A 17,638-nucleotide genomic window follows, 5' to 3' on the forward strand; every position below is an offset into this window, starting at 1 on the left:
CTGTTCTCCCTGCCTCCTTCCTGTGCAGGTGTCTCATAACCCTGTGCCCAGGTGGGGATCACTTACCCTGAGCCTTTGTGTGCAGACCTTCTCCCCTTGCCCTGGATCTTTGTATGATTCCACTTTCCTATCTTGTAGATCTGAGAAGTCATCTTTTACCAAACAATGTGAGAGGCTGAAAGAACAGTATCTGATTGCTGTGTCAGATAAGGATAAACAGATCCAAGAGCTTCAGAGCCTGTGCCAGGAGCTACGGCTGAAGGTAACACAACAGGTACTGGTCTTAACTACTGCGCTGTCTTATTTTCATAGTTGCTGATTTCATGAGATACTGCATGGCAGTAACTTGAGAACAAAACTCAGCTATCGGAAGGTATGTTTCTGTGCTGTGTGACTCTATGACTCTATGAAGCATTATTTCTCCTCCTTTGTACTTACTTCTGCATGTGGAGAGCCGGTTGACCCCTGTGTCTATCCCAGAACTGTGGAGGTGGAGAATGGGTACTTGAGTTCCCAGGGGCTTAACTGGGTCAAAACCAGAACAAGCTCCCACTCTGATCAGACTGCAGTGTTTCACTGTGCCTGTAGACATGGACCTCAGGCATTTGCCCATGATCATTGCACTATGTGCTGAGACAGAATTTGCTCCTAGTGACTGGTTACTCCCCTGCCCACATCCCCAGTATGAGCAGGGCCTTAATGGGGGTAGAGGAGTTATGGGAGAAACCCCAAGAAGGAACAAGTACAGGGTAGTATGGAGTTGCCACCACATCCTGTCCCATCACGCGATGGAGTTTGATTTCTGTCAGTGGTTCTGACACAGGACAGGAGTTGTGTGGAAACAAGCCAAGCTCAGGCCTGGAGTCAGAAGTAGGGACTATGACCTTTTAATGAAAGAAAATAAGTTTGAGTTGATTACATCTGTTAAACAGGCACCTGAAGAGGCAGCTAATCCTGGAGAGATTCTTAAAGGTCTGCAGACTGAGAACAGTCAGCTGAAGTCCCAGCTGAACAACAGCTTAAAAGAGCTCCATCAGAAGGAACTTCGCATCCAGAAACTCAACAGCAAGGTAGGCACTGCAGACAGATTTGTTTTGGCCCTGCCCCAATTAAGTGCCTTCCATTTCTATGAATGTATCTGACCCAATTTGCCATAGGAATCTTAGCACAGCCTGTGACAAACCAGCAAATGATGGATTACCACTTCAAGACTGTTGCATTAAACTGCATTTTTGCTAAGTCCTGAAGTTGTGGTTAGTTTGAGAGGCATAACTACTGCGAATGGTGATGGGTCGCCATTAGAAATTTTAGGCTATTATTTGAATCTCCTCAATCAGATTTCAGTCCCTACCATTGTAACAAAACAGCTGCTTATCAATGTCACATTGTGTGACTGTGACTAATGTAGACTTTCTCTCAAAGTCCTTCTGAAGATATCTGAGGTCTTTAACATGTCTTTAGTAGCTTCACAATGTCACTGTAATGTGCTGTGGACATTTCATTGCTGGACATAAGCATGTGCAACATTATTGTTGTTGGTGCTACTGCATTTCCCCAGAATGGTGGGGACCTCCACAAGTCCTTACCATCTCTGAGGTCATTCTCTGTGTGTGTCTCTCTCACGCTCTCTGTGTGTGTGTGTGTTTGTTTGTGTGTGTGTGTTTGTGTGTATGTCTGTCTCTCTCTCCCCTCCTACTCCAAACTGACACTTACTTACCCACTTTCCTGAAGGTGCTGACCTTCTCACTGCAATCTCCTCTCCTGAAGAAGCTGACCATGAAACCAGGTGCATCTTGCTCCAAAACTAGACCCACTGTAGGTTTCCAGTATCATTCTATCTTGTGAACGCCACCAACATTAAGATGAAACCCATCTTAACCAGGATATGCTGTTGTGTCCTGTGTTATACGTACCTTATATTTCCCTTGCTCTGCTCTGTCGATAGATATCACTGGTGTTTGAGGAGAAGGTTGCACTTTCTGCTCAGCTGCGAGGAACTGGCCAGAATCTGCGTGACACACAGCATCGATTGAACGAGTTACAGGCACGTCACCTAACCCTGGAACAGCAGCTACAGTCTTCAGCAGATCTACTGGAAGAGAAGAAGGTGGGTAGAAGAATAATAGAACTGGGGGAATTAGTGGCTTAATGGCACATCTGAGTGATGGGGAAAGGGAGGAAATTGGAAACTGGACAAGGTCCTTTCCTTTTGATTCTCTTCCAGGTATCCTTTACTGTATATTTAAATTCTCCTGACCCACTCAATTAGACTCCAGCCTGTAACATTTATGACTTTTATATATATATAAATGTCACCCAAATTGCTCATTCCAGCTATATTTCATCCCTAATACATATAATTTAATGTTAGGTGATGGAATATACAGAGCTTTGCTGTGTTATATCTCCAGATACTATTTTGACCCACTTCTGTGCTTTTCTTTGACTTGTAGTTGAACCCCATGACAGATGCTGCCCCAGGTGGCCCACAGGAGAAGGGGCAGGATGAGGAGCATGTCAAGGAGCTGGAACTCAGACACCTGAAGCAAAGGTAAGAATAGTGATGCTACCTTTTGCCCTTGGATTGACGCGGCACTGCAAAGTAGCAAAAGAACAAGTGTTTGTTGCGAGTGTCTGCTCGGTTATATCCTGGACCATAAATTCTCCACCTATCACACAGTGTAAAGCTGTTGTAACATTGGAAGTCTTGTTATTTCAGTAACTTTTCCTTGCCAGACATAAGTTTATTAGTTGTTTGCCAATTTTTCTGCAATTTTCAATATAGGATGGTCACCAAGAAAAATCAGCAAGAGAACTTTCAGAAGAAATTTCCTTACACGGAAAGTGATAAGAACATGAAACTTGACTATTGCTGAGAAAATGTTTGTAGAAGCTTTTCATCAACTAAGCAGTAGCTCTACAAGTGGTGTTTGCTGCAAGCAGGATGCTAGTGTCATTCCAACAAGATTTTGTACATATCTTACAAATGAGTTATGTGGTCTCTGAATTTTCAGTTCCTGTGTGGTACTAGGTACGTACATCCCACAGGCTGGTGTATCAAAAAAAATTGCATGACCATACCCAGCTAGACTGCTCTTGACATCTTACAGCGTAGTTTTTGACATAGGGTGTGATTCTGCAATTGCACATCATTTGCAAACTAACTATTGAGTCTGTGAAGAACTACATTGACAGTCAGTTTAGGATTGAGTTGGGGTCACAGTGTTGCACACTTGTGTGCACTGGAAGCTAATACACCTTAATAAAAGGATCTTGTTTGCAGATGGAAAAACCATTAACACAGAATGTTATTTTATTTCAGCAATAGTCACATTTCATGTTCTTATCACTTCATGTAAAGAGGTTTCTTCCAAAAATTCCCCTTTGATTTTCTTAGTGACCATGACCAATTTGAGTCAACCTGTCCTGTTTAAAATGTAAACAAAACTTGGCTGTTAACTGTCGGTCATTGTTAACTGGTGCATTTTTGTGGCAGTACCTCTACCAATCAGAGTCCACTTGCTAACCAGTCACATTGTTCTCTCATTTAAATATAAACATTGGTTTCCCCTTGATTCAATGCTCTTGCAAAATGATGATCTGAAGACACTAACTTGTGACAAAATGTGCCCTTTTCTCAGCAAGACTCAAGTTCTGTACAACCCAACCACAAGAAATTAGCAAGACAGTGGTTGAGATAACTTGTCTGGGAGGCTAGATAAGGACGTGGGAGAGGAGAATGAGGGCATTCCCGATTTGTTAAATAAGAAGAGGCTTGAGTGTTATAGGCATGAGTTGATAAGGGTGGCGCTGTGGTAGTATGGCACATTGACCTCTACGTCGCTGAGGCCAGACGCCAACTCTCTGACACCTCCTCCTACCGCCCCCTTGATCATGACCCCACACCCGAGCACCAAACCATCATCTCCAACACCATTCATGACCTCATCGCCTCAGGGGACCTCCCACCCACAGCCTCCATCCTCATTGTTCCTTCCCAAAATCCACAAACCTGCCTGCCCTGGTCGACCCATCGTCTCAGCCTGCTCCTGCTCCACCGAACTCATCCCCACCTATCTGGACTCCATTTTCTCCCCTTTGGTCCAGGAACTCCCTACCTACGTCCGTGACACCACCCACGCCCTCCACCTCCTCCAGGACTGCCAATTCCCTGGCCCCCATCACTTTATCTTCACCATGGACGTCCAGTCCCTATACACCTGCATTCCGCATGCAGATGGCCTCAAGGCCCTCCGCTTCTTCCTGTCCCGCAGGCCCGACCAGTCCCCCTCCACCGACACCCTCATCCGCCTAGCCAAACTCGTCCTCACCCTCAACAACTTCTTCTCTTTTGACTCCTCCCACTTCCTGCAGACTAAGGGGGTGGCCATGGGCACCCGCATGGGCCCAGCTATGCCTGCCTCTTTGTAGGTTACGTGGAAAAGTCCCTGTTCCGCACCTACACAGGCCCCAAACCCCACCTCTACCTCCGTTACATTGATGACTGTATCGGCGCCGCCTCTTGCTCCCCAGAGGAGCTTGAACAGTTCATCCACTTCACCAGCACCTTCCACCCCAACCTTCAGTTCACCTGGGCCATCTCCAGCACATCCCTCACCTTCCTGGATCTCTGTCTCCATCTCAGGCAACCAGCTTGTAACTGATGTCCATTTCAAGCCCACCGACTCCCACAGCTACCTAGAATATACCTCCTCCCACCCACCCTCCTGCAAAAATTCCATCCCCTATTCCCAATTCGTCCGCCTCCGCCGCATCTGCTCCCACGATAAGACATTCCACTCCCGCACATCCCAGATGTCCAAGTTCTTCAGGGACCGCAACTTTCCCCCCACAGTGATCGAGAACGCCCTTGACCGCGTCTCCCGTATTTCCCGCAACACATCCCTCACACCCCGCCCCCGCCACAACCGCCCTAAGAGGATCCCCCTCGTTCTCACACACCACCCTACCAACCTCCAGATACAACGCATCATCCTCCGACACTTCCGCCATCTACAATCCGACCCCACCACCCAAGACATTTGTCCATCCCCACCCCTGTCTGCTTTCCGGAGAGACCACTCTCTCCGTGACTCCCTTGTTCGCTCCACACTGCCCTCCAACCCCACCACACCCGGCACCTTCCCCTGCAACCGCAGGAAATGCTACACTTGTCCCCACACCTCCTCCCTCACCCCTATCCCAGGCCCCAAGATGACATTCCACATTAAGCAGAGGTTCACCTGCACATCTGCCAATGTGGTATACTGCATCCACTGTACCCATTGTGGCTTCCTCTACATTGGGGAAACCAAGCGGAGGCTTGGGGACCACTTTGCAGAACACCTCCGCTCGGTTCGCAACAAACAACTGCACCTCCCAGTCGCAAACCATTTCCACTCCCCCTCCCATTCTTTAGATGACATGTCCATCATGGGCCTCCTGCAGTGCCACAATGATGCCACCCGAAGGTTGCAGGAACAGCAACTCATATTCCGCTTGGGAACCCTGCAGCCTAATGGTATCAATGTGGACTTCACCAGCTTCAAAATCTCCCCTTCCCCCACCGCATCCCTAAACCAGCCCAGTTCGTCCCCTCCCCCCACTGCACCACACAACCAGCCCAGCTCTTCCCCTCCACCCACTGCATCCCAAAACCAGTCCAACCTGTCTCTGCCTCCCTAACCTGTTCTTCCTCTCACCCATCCCTTCCTCCCACCCCAAGCCGCACCCCCATCTCCTACCTACTAACCTCATCCCACCTCCTTGACCTGTCCGTCTTCCCTGGACCTATCCCCTCCCTATCTCCCCACCTATACTCTCTCCACCTATCTTCTTTTCTCTCCATCTTCGGTCCGCCTCCCCCTCTCTCCCTATTTGTTCCAGAACCCTCACCCCATCCCCCTCTCTGATGAAGGGTCTAGGCCCGAAACGTCAGCTTTTGTGCTCCTGAGATGCTGCTTGGCCTGCTGTGTTCATCCAGCCTCACATTTTATTATCTTGGATTCTCCAGCATCTGCAGTTCCCATTATCTCAGTTGATTTTCTGTGCTATGTTTGTTTTGTAATTAATGTAACTGATGTCACCACCTGAAATGGGACCTTTATTTGATATAAGGAAGTATCTAACTCATGAACAGCTGCTGGATCACTGTGCCTGTCACTGAGATGCATCACCCTAGTCTGGTCTCATCAACCCCTAGGCATGTTCCTTTTATAGTATTGGGAATATCACAGTTCAAGTTAATAGAATGATGCAGCTCAGAAAGGAGGGTTTTTAAAGCACTGTAGCAGGTCTTTGGAACTTTTAGATAACTCCCAGATTCTTTCTCTTTGTCCAGAATCGTGTGTTTATTTTCCTCTTCATGCACCTACATTTATTACAGCTGTAAGCATCTGACAATTCTTCCATTTAGCTTGTTAATTCAGAATTAACCCTGGCCATTTTGACACTCTCTCAAATTCTCGTCATTGTAAATAATCCCCACTTGAAGTAATTTATTATCACTGCCACAAGGCACATTTTAATTGCATTTTGATGAAAGGCTGTTTGTTCTTGCAATCTGACTTCCTCTCCCTACATTGCACTCAGCTCTGTGAACAGGGAAGGTAGTGGGTGGTCGAGAAGGTCCCACAAGCAGCACAGCGGGGGCATCAGCTCCTGAGATTCCCTCCATCAGATGTGATTGCTGTGCCTTTCCATAGTGTTTGTTATGACCATATAGAGGGAGCTTTACACGGTATCTAATCCCATGCTGTATCTGCCTGTACCTTAATGGGACAGTATAAAGGGAGGTGCATAGAAAGGGTAGTGGCATTTTGGGGCTCTTTATGAAGCTGGAGGCCTGTTGGAAACGTCAAAACTGTGATCTCTGTTAAACAAGAGTATTAAGGGATTGAGAACCAAGACTTTGGTGGAATTGCAACACCGGTCAATCAGGCTGTCATTAAATGGCCAAACAAGCTTGAGGCACAGGAAGGCAAATTCCTGGTCCTGTATTGCCATCATCCTGTGAAAATCACTGTTTTCCCTGATCTGTATTTCACAGGCTGCTTGAAGCTAAACAGATGCACGACAGAACTGAGCAAGAACTCAACCAACTGGAGAGTTTGCTTGCTGAAGAACAGGAAAAGCGATTAGCTGCTGAGGAAGCCCTGTTGTCAGCAGAGCATCGACTCAAAAGGTAAGATATGAATGGATGGAAGAACTTCAATGATAATGGGGAAGCAATCTGTGGCAGGAGAGAATTGGGGGACTCCATTTAAAAAGGGAAAAGGAATGAGACATTTGTTTTGAGATCAAAAGATATTAAAGGAAAGACATCCTCTCAGGACTGAGAAAGCCTCTTTTAAAGCAGAATATTATAAATGGGGAATGCTATAGAGTAAACAAGTCCGTCCTATTTTTGAAGATCAACAGCTTCTCTCCATATTCCTACACCTTATCCACCCACTTTCTCCTTATCCCCACATTCCACCTTATTCCTGTATTCCTCCATCTCGCCATCTTGAAATAAAAACCAAGACATCTAGCAGCGAAATCAGGAAACACTTTTTCATACAGTGGAAATCTGGTATTCTCTCTGTCAAAAAGCAGTGGAAGCTAAGATTCAGTTGAAATGTTGGTGTGATTCCTCGATTTACACTGAATGAGGATGTTGGGGATGTGCAGTGAAATCTGGTTGAGGTACATGTCAGCCAAGATCAGCGGTGATAAAATGGTGAAGCAGGCTGAAGAGGATGAAAAGTCTGTGTGTCTCCTGGTTGTGTGGGGCCCCCAACACCATTCAACAGCCCCTGGCACTGATGTGCCCAGAGTTAGACAATGCAGAGGCTGAGAGCCACAGCTGGGAAAGGAAATGCCTGTGCTATTGAAAGGCTGCATTTGATTTTTGTTTCCTTTCAGTGTGGAGCTAAGCGAATGGGTCAATGCCCAGGAGCGAAGCCTCAATACCTCAGCAATGGAGGAGCATTCAATGCTAATTGAGCTGCCAGAAAGTGCCACTCCCAGCAAGGTGAGAGTCTTGGGTTACATCAATATACTCCTATTGACAGGACTCCTGCTCCTCCCTCCCCTCCTCCAGCCCCATCACTCCCTTCCCAACACTGACCCTCCCTATGCTTCCAATCCCATTCCCTTCTGTTTCTCCAATCCTCTCTCCCATCCCTTGCCCCACCTCCATCTGCTCCACTTCTGCACTCCTTCCCCCAGTTTGACTTATCACACACACATCCACTCCCTTCCCACCTTTTTGGAGTACATTCCTCTAATTTAAAGTGTTGTTTTTGCCTTCAGACTCGAAGGGGCTCCAAAGTGAGGTCGTTTTGTTCTCTGCTTCAAACACGGTCTCGGACCAAGTTGCTGTTTGCTGTGTATTTTATTGCACTGCACGCTCTTGTTCTCCTGTGCTTCACTGGGAATCTCTAAACTCAACAATGCTTGGTGCTGAGGGCTGGACAGGACTTGTGGGCAGGAAGCTGACAGAGTCCAGTAATAAAAGTTCATCCCAGGAACAACAACCTTATCTGTAGTTGGAGCTGAGACTGTTTTGCCTTCAATGAGATTTTCGTCTGATTTCCTCTCTGCACAACATTGCTTTTGCTAGGGGTATTTTTCTAAGCTTCTTTGATGGGTGACAGTGTTGTTGTTTTGCAGTGCTGGAGGGAGAGTTGATCTTGGGGCTCATCCTAGACAATAACTCAGGATTAGGTCATTCGGCCTATTATAGGTCACAGATCAACATGGGAGGATCAGAAAAGGTGACTGCTGCTGAACACCTCTCCCTCTTACACTGATCCCCTCTACATTATCAGCCATATGAATCAACACGCTTATTGTCTTTCCTTTCTCAAGGGAGGAATGCTCCCCACTGACGAAGCACAATAGCTGTTTCCAATTCTGTACACATTCCAACACTAAAATGTAGATGTGCTGAAAGTAATTAGCAGTACTGGCTAAGCTCCAGCAGATGGTGGTGTTGCACCACAAAGTGCACTACAGATGGCTGCAGCAGGGCGATGAGACGATGCTCTGGAGGTGGAAGCGACTGAACCCTGCTATCAATATATAAAACACTACAAAACAACTCAGATCTCCAAGAAAGGTGAGGATGAAGGAGGTGGACAGGAGAATAAACCAAAGTGAGATCCTTCCCAGTAGATTGTAGTGCAGACAGAGAGAATTTGCAGCTCTCAGTTAAATATGTGGATAGATTTAGGTAAAATGCTGGCATTACACAGCAGGTCATGGTACAGCAGAGGAGATGATTGTGATGGAACATGCAGCAATTCACTTTGGTTCGAGTGCACTGGACACATGATCCCAACTATTTTTAAACTAGTTTCAGCTACATCTCATTGCCTGTCAGCTGGTTGACAAGTGCCTTCCGGTTACACATTTACATTTTATTCGTTTAAACTCCTGGAGGTTTGCAACTCATCTTTTGAATTGTTCTGACTCCGGAACAGTTATTAGACGGGACCTAGTCCTGTATCTGGGCGTTTGGCATGGAGTGGGAAAGTGGGTGCACTCACCCTGTGGGTAAATTGCCAGATTATCAGTAATGTCAAGAATAGGGTGTCTGCCCCCCTTCCTGGGTGGATGAGAATCAGCGTCAGTGAATAGTGCCTGTTGGGCACTCTTTTCATGTAAGTGGGGCAGGAAGTGTGTAAGAAAGATTAATCTGTTGGCAGGGAGTTACTAATGGAGGATCAGAGACTGTGATGTTTTCTGATGAACGGGGATCCTTAGTGAGGGTTGGCACGATGAGCAGAGAGGGCAAACTGAATGCCGCCAGTGTAAAAATTCTCTGGGTACAGTGAGGAGATAATAAAACAGAAATATCCTGAGACTAACCCCGATCTTCAGCCCGGTTCACCTGGGGGATGCTAGTCCCCAGCCACCAGGGGGCAGCAGCCAATCCCAGCTATCGCTGATCCTGAAATTGTCCCAATCCCAGGATCAGTGTGGAATGTTCTATCATTTTAATAATCTGAGGGATGCTGAAGCAGGGGTAGATTGGTGGAATTTTAATAAGAAACTTTATAACAGCTTGCAAAATCTCAAGGAGTTTAAGTCGTATGTTTTTATAAATGAAATATATATAAATAGTTCAATGACTAAGGGAAATTTCTACTTGTACAATGAGTGAGAGGTCAGTGCTTATGACAAACGATCCCATATAATTTAATAGATTGTCTATTTATTTTATGCAAATCAGATAAGCACTTTGTTCTTTTCCTGGGCGTTGTGGATAAAATGGCTGCTGATAGTTCCTGATGAAGTCTGTAAGATCTCTGGCAGGTGAACTCCTTGGCCACTGGTTAATGCACTCTTCACTACGTCTATGGGCAAAGGATGGGAGAGGGCCAAGGTGCTGTTAACAGTATTGGTGCAGGAGCCAGCAGAGGGTCTGATGAGGGAAAGAATGCTGGGGGAGCGTCAAAGACCAAAACTTTCATGTATGGCTTGAAATAAAATATTTTTGAAATCAAACTCGGTCTCAATCTTCTCATTCACAGCTTACTTGGCAATGAGAGATGTGGGGCTAGTCAAACCTTCTTTTATCCCATTTAAGCATTGTATTAATGTTGGAAGTTGTATTTGACCCTTCACCCAACCTTTTCTCACCATCTGTCCCTTCCCTCTGCTTATGTTTACTTGCCTTCCTCATGCTTGACACCATCCAGGACAAGCTGCTTGGTTGGCAGCACATCAACTGATATTGGCTCCCTCCTCTGCTGTCGCTTAGGTGCAGCAACGTGTAGCATCAACAAAATGCACTGCAGAAACTCAACAAGGTTCCTCAGCACTTTCCGAACACATGTTCACTACCATCTAGGAGGACAATGGTATTGTGTGTAATGCCAGTGCAGCATGAGCATGTATTGAGGATTGGTCAACATGCAGAAGACAGGTGGGTCAATGGGTTTACAGGTTGGAAGTGCATAATTGGTGGAATGTCACAACGATGAGATCTAGGGCCTCAATTATTTGCTGTGTATTAATGACTTAAAGGAGGGACAAAGTGTAATTAATCCAAGTTTGTTGTTGATACAGAAGTAGATGGAAGGCAATAATATGATGAAGACGTGAGGAATCTGCGAAGGGATCTAGATGGCTTGAGTGGGCAAAAACTTGGTCCGTGCAGTTTGATGTAGGAAAGTGTCAAATTATGTGCTTCGGTCGGAACAATTGCATGGTAGGGTATTATTTAAATAGAAATGTCAAGGAAGTGCCATGCAGAGTGGTCTTGGTGTTCTTGTGTGTGGAACAAAAGAGCTTTAGCATGCAGGTGCAGCAAGCAGTTAATGAAGCAAATGGAAATACAGACAGTTCCTCATAGTTTAAAAAAAGGATACACTGATAGTGGAAACTTCTCCAAAAAGATTCCCTTGGCTGGTTCCTGGAACAAAAAGGTTGACTAAACATTATCATTAATACCTTTGTTATTAAAGTTTCAAAGAATGAAGGTGATATTATTGAAACATTATTATTATTGAAACATTGATATTATTGAAAGGCTCTCAGGGGATTTGACATGGTAGATTTTAAGATGTTTTTACCAGTGGGGGAATCTTGAACTAGGGGACATGCATTTAAAACTGAGATGCAAAAGAATTCCTTCTCTCAAGGTAGTGATTATCCAGAATTCTTAACCTCCACAGCATTCTAAGGTAAAGATTACAAAGCATCTAAAGAGGAGGTAGATAGATTTTTGAGATATTGGCAAGTTCAGGGACTTGAGGAGCTGGTAGGAGAGAGGGCTTGAGGCCTGGGACAGGTCAGCAATCTTCTTAATGGATGGTGGAGTAGTAGTCTGTAGTTCATTCCTCACAGTGGACTCTGCAGGTTGTGACAGTTCTGAACAGCAATCCTGTTGTATGTGACTGATATGTACGTTGAAGCGAATATGTACGTGTCTGGGCAGCGGGGTGAGGGAGTGTCTGACAGGAAGTATGTAACATGTCTCGGCTTATCCTGAGTGGGATATGTGTTGTGTTTATTTTGATGATGGCAGCATGGTTCATGATAACTGAATAAGGGGTAAATGGTCTTTGCTACAGTCCCAGGATGTTCTCTTTCCAGCTTGCCATGAAAAGTAAGAGACCCTGTGCACACTGTAGAAATATTATTGATCTAGATTTGACAGAACGACATTAGGAGGTTCGAAGACAGGAAGCCAAAAATCTGGTGAAAGTAGATTTCTAAGGCGCATCTTAAAGTAGAGGAATTTTGAGCTAGTATCGCTGAAGGTCTGTGTCAGCAACAGCTGCCAATGAAAATTGGGGACATGAGGTCAGAATTGCATGAGTACAGACCTTGAAGCATTTCAGGGCTGCAAGGGCTGAGAGACAAATAGACAGATTTGAACACGGAGAGTAGAATTGAAAAGCTGAGGCGTTGCTGGATAAACAGAGAACTGATGTTGATCAGTGTAGGCAGCAAGTTTCTGGCTGAATGTGTATCAGAGTTAGGATACACGGCAGACAGTGGGAAGAGTTGAAATTGAATAATAGAAAGTGGATGATTGGAGGCCAACCACCGAAGTGGTGGAATGGATAATATAGTGGGAATACATGATCCCATTGGTGTCTTCATAGTGGAGCAGTCACTTTACAGAAGGGCAGCATTAACTTTCTCAGGTGTGGTCAAAAGGTTGCTGTGGTGTAATTCTGGCTGTGAGATGACTAATTTGGACAATCCCAAATTGTCAAGCTCCTTTCTATGATGTGTGACGTTCCATTGATGAAGTGAACTGGAGATACTGGACAATGATAGTTGGCCAGCAGTAGGCAGGAGAAGTCTGTTTCTTTGGCCCCTGTGTAATTTTAGAACATTGTGGGTGGGGTTTGGGTTGGGGGGTGAGCCACTCAGTCCCAAAGAGCAGGAGCAGGAATAGGCCATTCAGTCCATCGTCAGGGAGTGGCTGATATCATATTATCAGTCTCAGTTGCCAATGAGTGCTGGACACCTGGATCCTGCTGATACAATTGAGGCCAGGGCCGGGTGCTATCCATAGGCTCCAATTCCATGTATACTTGCTGTGCCAGGCCACCTAAAGCCATGTCCAGGAGCAGGTCAGGGCTGGGCTATATCCACAGTTTGCATTTGGAGCTTTCTGGATCCAGTGTCAGATCATGAACTTGATCTAGTTCTGGATCGAGACTCAGGTCAAGAAGCTGACCCAGTTCCAGGTCAGGAAGCTGATCCAGTTCCGGAGATCCAGTTCCTGGTTAGGAAGCTGGTCCAGTTCTGGATCCTGGTCTGAGGGCCTGTCCTGAGCCTGGTATTCTGGCCCTGACCTCTGTGGTTTTCAATGGGGTCAGTCCTGGGTTTGCGACCAGGGGCTTCCTGCTCTCATAGCAGCTGGCGATGATCTGTCTGTTCTGGAAGGGTCACCCAGGGCAATAAGGCAGCAAATACTGCTCTCGCCATTGTTGGCCATCTCTCATTGAAAAAAAAACTTCTGTATTTAATAACAAACAAGTCTGCAGCTGCTGGGAACCTGAATTAAAACCCTAAAGTGCTGGAGAAGCACAGCAGGTTTGACAGCTTCTGTGCACGAAGGAAAACCAGTTACTGTTTCAGGCCCATGAACTGCTGAGTGTTTCTAGTTCCCACGGAAATGTACATCTTTCGGTTTTTGGCTGATATCCCTGCACGGTGCGCGCACACGCTGGGGCGTCCCTTCCTGGTTGAAATCTCACGCGCGCCCCCGCGATTCTCAGCCAAACCTCTTGCCAAGAACCGAAGCGAACGATCCCGGGACCCAGATTCCCCTCACTCATCCAGCAGGTAAGGAAGTCTGCGGAACTTTCCCAAACTTTCCCAACCTGCCCAGAAAGCGCCGTGTTAATCATTAATAAGAGAGGAACCATTGCGGGCCACTCGCTAGGCAATGTGTACACCGTAACATTCATCAGGTACCTCCCTTCAAACGTATTAGCCCTCTATTAGCTTCACAGCTTCAAGCCCATCTCGGGAGGCAGGCGGTGTAGGGAAACTTCCCTGAGAACCCCCCATCTCTCTCAGGAATACTAACCTGGGATAACGGATACCGTGTGAGTGAGTTCCAACTTGGGACCTAATGGAGGGGATCAAATGACCCATCAACTCAGTTACAGATTTCTCAGGTGAATGAAACAGACTGCAGGAGGTGAAGATCTGAATTAATAGGCAAAAAAATGCTGGCATTACTCAGCACTTCTGGCATCCGCAGTGCCCTCGTCTATGACCAGTCAGCTGCCATCAATTCTGCTGCTCCCTTCCTGTAGCGCACTAGGTAGGGAAGAGGTGCTCAGAGCAATTTAAAGATCATGCTCCTGGAAACCATGCCCTGGATCCCCATGTCCAGGGATACACTCCATTCTTCGAAGTGAGGAACAAGTGAGACTGGGAACAGGGATCCTCGCCCAGCTCCAATTCATGGCCCAATAAAAGCCGAAAGAACTGCGGATGCTGTAAATCAGGAGCAAACAAAAAAAGTTGCTGGAAAAGCTCAGCAGGTCTGGCAGCCTCAGGGTCACTGGACCCGAAGCATTATCTCTTGTCTCTTCCTTCGGAGAAGCTGCCAGACCTGCTGAGTTTTCCAGCAACTTCTGTTTTTGCTCCAATTCATGGCCCATTGGTTTCTCTGAAGATGTCGATAACCAGCTGGCAAACCCCCGACTGTACTGTTCGCCTGAGAGTTCAGCAAACCTGAACCAGCCAGAGCTGTGAGCTTGCAAGCAGAGGGAGGGGGTTTTTTTTAATGAAGTGAAAGTGATCAGAACTAGAGGGTTTGTTGCCAATTCATGTGCAGTCCCCTGAATTTAACTGTTTGGATGTTGTCAGTAATGTTGAGGCAGCTGGCCTTGTCAGAAACTGCCAGCTGTGTTTGATAAGGTAGGAGCAAGCTCCCCAGCATGACCACAGTCTGCTTTTACTGCTTGTACCACACAGACAGTTCCCACCTTCTGGCAACGCTCAGTGCTGCTGATTGGCCACCAAACTCACCTCTGGCTCAGTTGGGGCATTCACAACTTCGAAACTGCATTGCTTGAGCAATTCTAGAGCTGAAGTTAGGACCTGGAATTTCTTCAGCTATTGGGTTACCAAACTCAAGGGATCAGTGGGAGTAAGACAGAGAATCAAAACAGCAGGCAACCAAAAAACTTGGGGTCATGCTTGTAGACAGAGTGGAAAAAAAAAATCCCTTAAGCTGCCACTGGTATGCTCATTGTGGAAGAAATTACATTGCAAACAAGAAATAAGATCGCTACATTGAAATCGTATGAAAATATATAATTCATATCCTCTTCATAAATTTCTGTTTCACCTGGAAGCAGTCTTTGAAATGTTAAACAGTGAGAAGGGAGGAGATAGAGGCAAATATTGCGTATGCTGCATTTACATGGAAAGGTGTAATGGGAAGGGAACGGGGTGTTGAGGTGACTGAGGAATGGACCCGGGTATTATAGAGGGAACTGTCCCCTCAATGCTGAAAGGGGAGGGATAGGAAAGACAGCTTTGGTCATGGTGTTGTCTTGCAGTAGGTGCAAATCACAGTGGGGGGAATGATCTGTTGAATGTAGAGGCTGGTGAGGAGAAAAGGAACCTATGACAGATCTTGAGTGGAGGGGAGGAGGATGGCAACAGACATGCAGCAAGTGCATGGTTGGGGGTCCTATCCACCATAGGAATACCCTCGGTGGAGGGAAAAGGAAGGTGTTCGGAGCTGTGGTTCGGAAGGTTGCAATATTGGAGCAAATATGATGGAGATGGAGCATCCGTGAAAATGGAACTGATTTCCTACAGGAAATGAAGTGGCAGATATCAGTCATGGTAGCTATGGGACTCCGTGGGCTTATATAATTATTGTTTGACAAGCTATTCCTGGAAATGGTGATAGAAAAGTGAGGAACAGAAGGGAAAGGTCAGAGGTAGTGATATGGATGAGAGAAGGGTGAAAATTGGAAACAGAGTTGATGAAATTCTCAGATACAGTGGGAACTGCCAATGCTGAAGAATCTGAGATAACAAAAATTCAGATTTTTCTGAACAAGGATTCAGACCCAAAACATCAGCTTCCCTGTACCTCTGATGCTGCATGGTCTGCTGTGCTCATCCAGCCCTACGCCTTGTTATCGCTGATGAAGTTCTCAGTTGTAGGGGAGAGCAGGAATTGGCACCAATACAGTCATCAGTGTGCCGATAAAGGAGATGTGGCGGGGGATCTGAGTAGGACTTATACAATTAAAATTAGGGCTTTGGGTAGTGTTGTAGAACAGAGAAGCCTAAAATTTCAAGTACATAATTCTTTGAAATTTGCGTCACAGTTAGATAGGGTGGCTAAGGAGTTGGCATGCGTGCCTTCATTGCTCAGATGTTTCAGCATAGGAGTCGGGACATAGTATTGAGGTTGCACAAGACGTTAATGAGGGCTTTTCTGGACCATTGTGTGCAGTTTTGCTCACCCTGTTATAGGAAGGATATTATTACACTAGACAGAATTCAGAAGCGATTTAGCTGAATGCTGCTGGGAATGGTGGGTTTGAGTTATAAGGTGGGGTAAGATATAAAAATCATAGAATCCCCACAGTGTGGAAACAGGCCATTCAGCCCAACAAGTCCACACTGCCCTCTGAAGAGCATCCCAGACAGACCGAGCACCTACCCTATCCTTGTAGCCTGGCATTTCCTGTGGCAATGCACCTAACCTGCACATCCCTAAACTATGGGCAGTTTAGCATAAGCAATCCACCTAATTTGCACAGCTTCAGACTGTGGGATGAAGCCAGAGCACCCATCAGAAACCCACACAGACACAGGGAGAACATTCCAACTCCACTCAATCGCCTGTGGTTGGAATCGAACCCAGGTCCACAGCACTGTGAGGTAGCAGTGCTAACCATTGAGCCGCTATGCCAATCAATACCTTTGCATCCAGGAATATTTAGTTTAGGCTGGGACTTTTTTCACTGGAGCATAGGAGGCTGAGGGGTGCCCTTATAGAGGTTTATAAAATCATGAGGGGCATGGATAGGGTGAATAGCAGGTGTCTTTTCCCTGGGGTGGGTGAATTCATGACTGGGGGTACATTTTTAAGGTGAGAAGAGACAGATTTAAACAAGACAGGAGGGGCAATGTTTTTATGCAGAAATTAGTTTGTGTGTGGAATGAACTGCCAGAGGAAGTGGTGGATGCTGGTACAGTTACAATATTTAGAAGACATTTGGATAAGTACATGAATAAGAAATATTTGAAGTGACATGGACCAAGCACAGGCAGGTGGGACTAGTTTAGTTTGAGATTATGATCGGCATGGACCAGTTCGACCAAAGGCTCTGTTTCCAATATGTATGACTGCATGACCGGGACACTGAATGTTCAGCAAGTTCTAAGAGAAGACAGGCTTCACCTGGATCCATGTTGGTTCCGAGAGCAACAGCTTTTATTTGGAGGAATTGAGTTGAGTCAAAGGAGAAGCTATTCAAAGCCAGAACAAGGTAATTAAGGCAGAAAAAGGTGGCCATAGATGCGAGATAACAAGGCGTAGAGATGGATGAACACAGTAGCATCTTAGGAGCAGGAAGGCTGACGTTTCGGGCCTAGACCCTTCACCAGAAATGGGGGAGGGGAAGAGGGTTCTGAAATA

At 46.2% G+C, this 17,638-nt stretch overlaps 2 protein-coding genes across 4 annotated transcripts in view; both read left to right on the plus strand.

The window, feature by feature from the left end:
* Positions 1 to 10,494, plus strand: part of golgb1 (golgin B1) — a 66,118-nt gene extending 55,624 nt beyond the window's left edge. For 2 of the 3 annotated variants that reach the window (XM_059654524.1, XM_059654526.1), the window contains exons 17-23: positions 139 to 274; positions 933 to 1,070; positions 1,946 to 2,107; positions 2,454 to 2,551; positions 7,049 to 7,183; positions 7,906 to 8,014; positions 8,296 to 10,494. In XM_059654524.1, the coding sequence (XP_059510507.1) occupies positions 139 to 274; positions 933 to 1,070; positions 1,946 to 2,107; positions 2,454 to 2,551; positions 7,049 to 7,183; positions 7,906 to 8,014; positions 8,296 to 8,427 (910 nt within the window). In that variant the 3' untranslated portion in view covers positions 8,428 to 10,494. The remainder of the gene's footprint in view (positions 1 to 138; positions 275 to 932; positions 1,071 to 1,945; positions 2,108 to 2,453; positions 2,552 to 7,048; positions 7,184 to 7,905; positions 8,015 to 8,295) is intronic. The other variant, XM_059654525.1, reaches the window with a different exon arrangement.
* A 3,196-nt stretch (positions 10,495 to 13,690) lies between these two features.
* Positions 13,691 to 17,638, plus strand: part of hcls1 (hematopoietic cell-specific Lyn substrate 1) — a 52,395-nt gene continuing 48,447 nt past the window's right edge. Inside the window, exon 1 of the mRNA XM_048554062.2 lies at positions 13,691 to 13,797. The gene's annotated coding sequence lies outside the window, so the exon portion shown is untranslated. The remainder of the gene's footprint in view (positions 13,798 to 17,638) is intronic.

This window comes from Stegostoma tigrinum, chromosome 25 (genome assembly GCF_030684315.1).
Source record: "Stegostoma tigrinum isolate sSteTig4 chromosome 25, sSteTig4.hap1, whole genome shotgun sequence".
Taxonomy (NCBI): domain Eukaryota; kingdom Metazoa; phylum Chordata; class Chondrichthyes; order Orectolobiformes; family Stegostomatidae; genus Stegostoma; species Stegostoma tigrinum.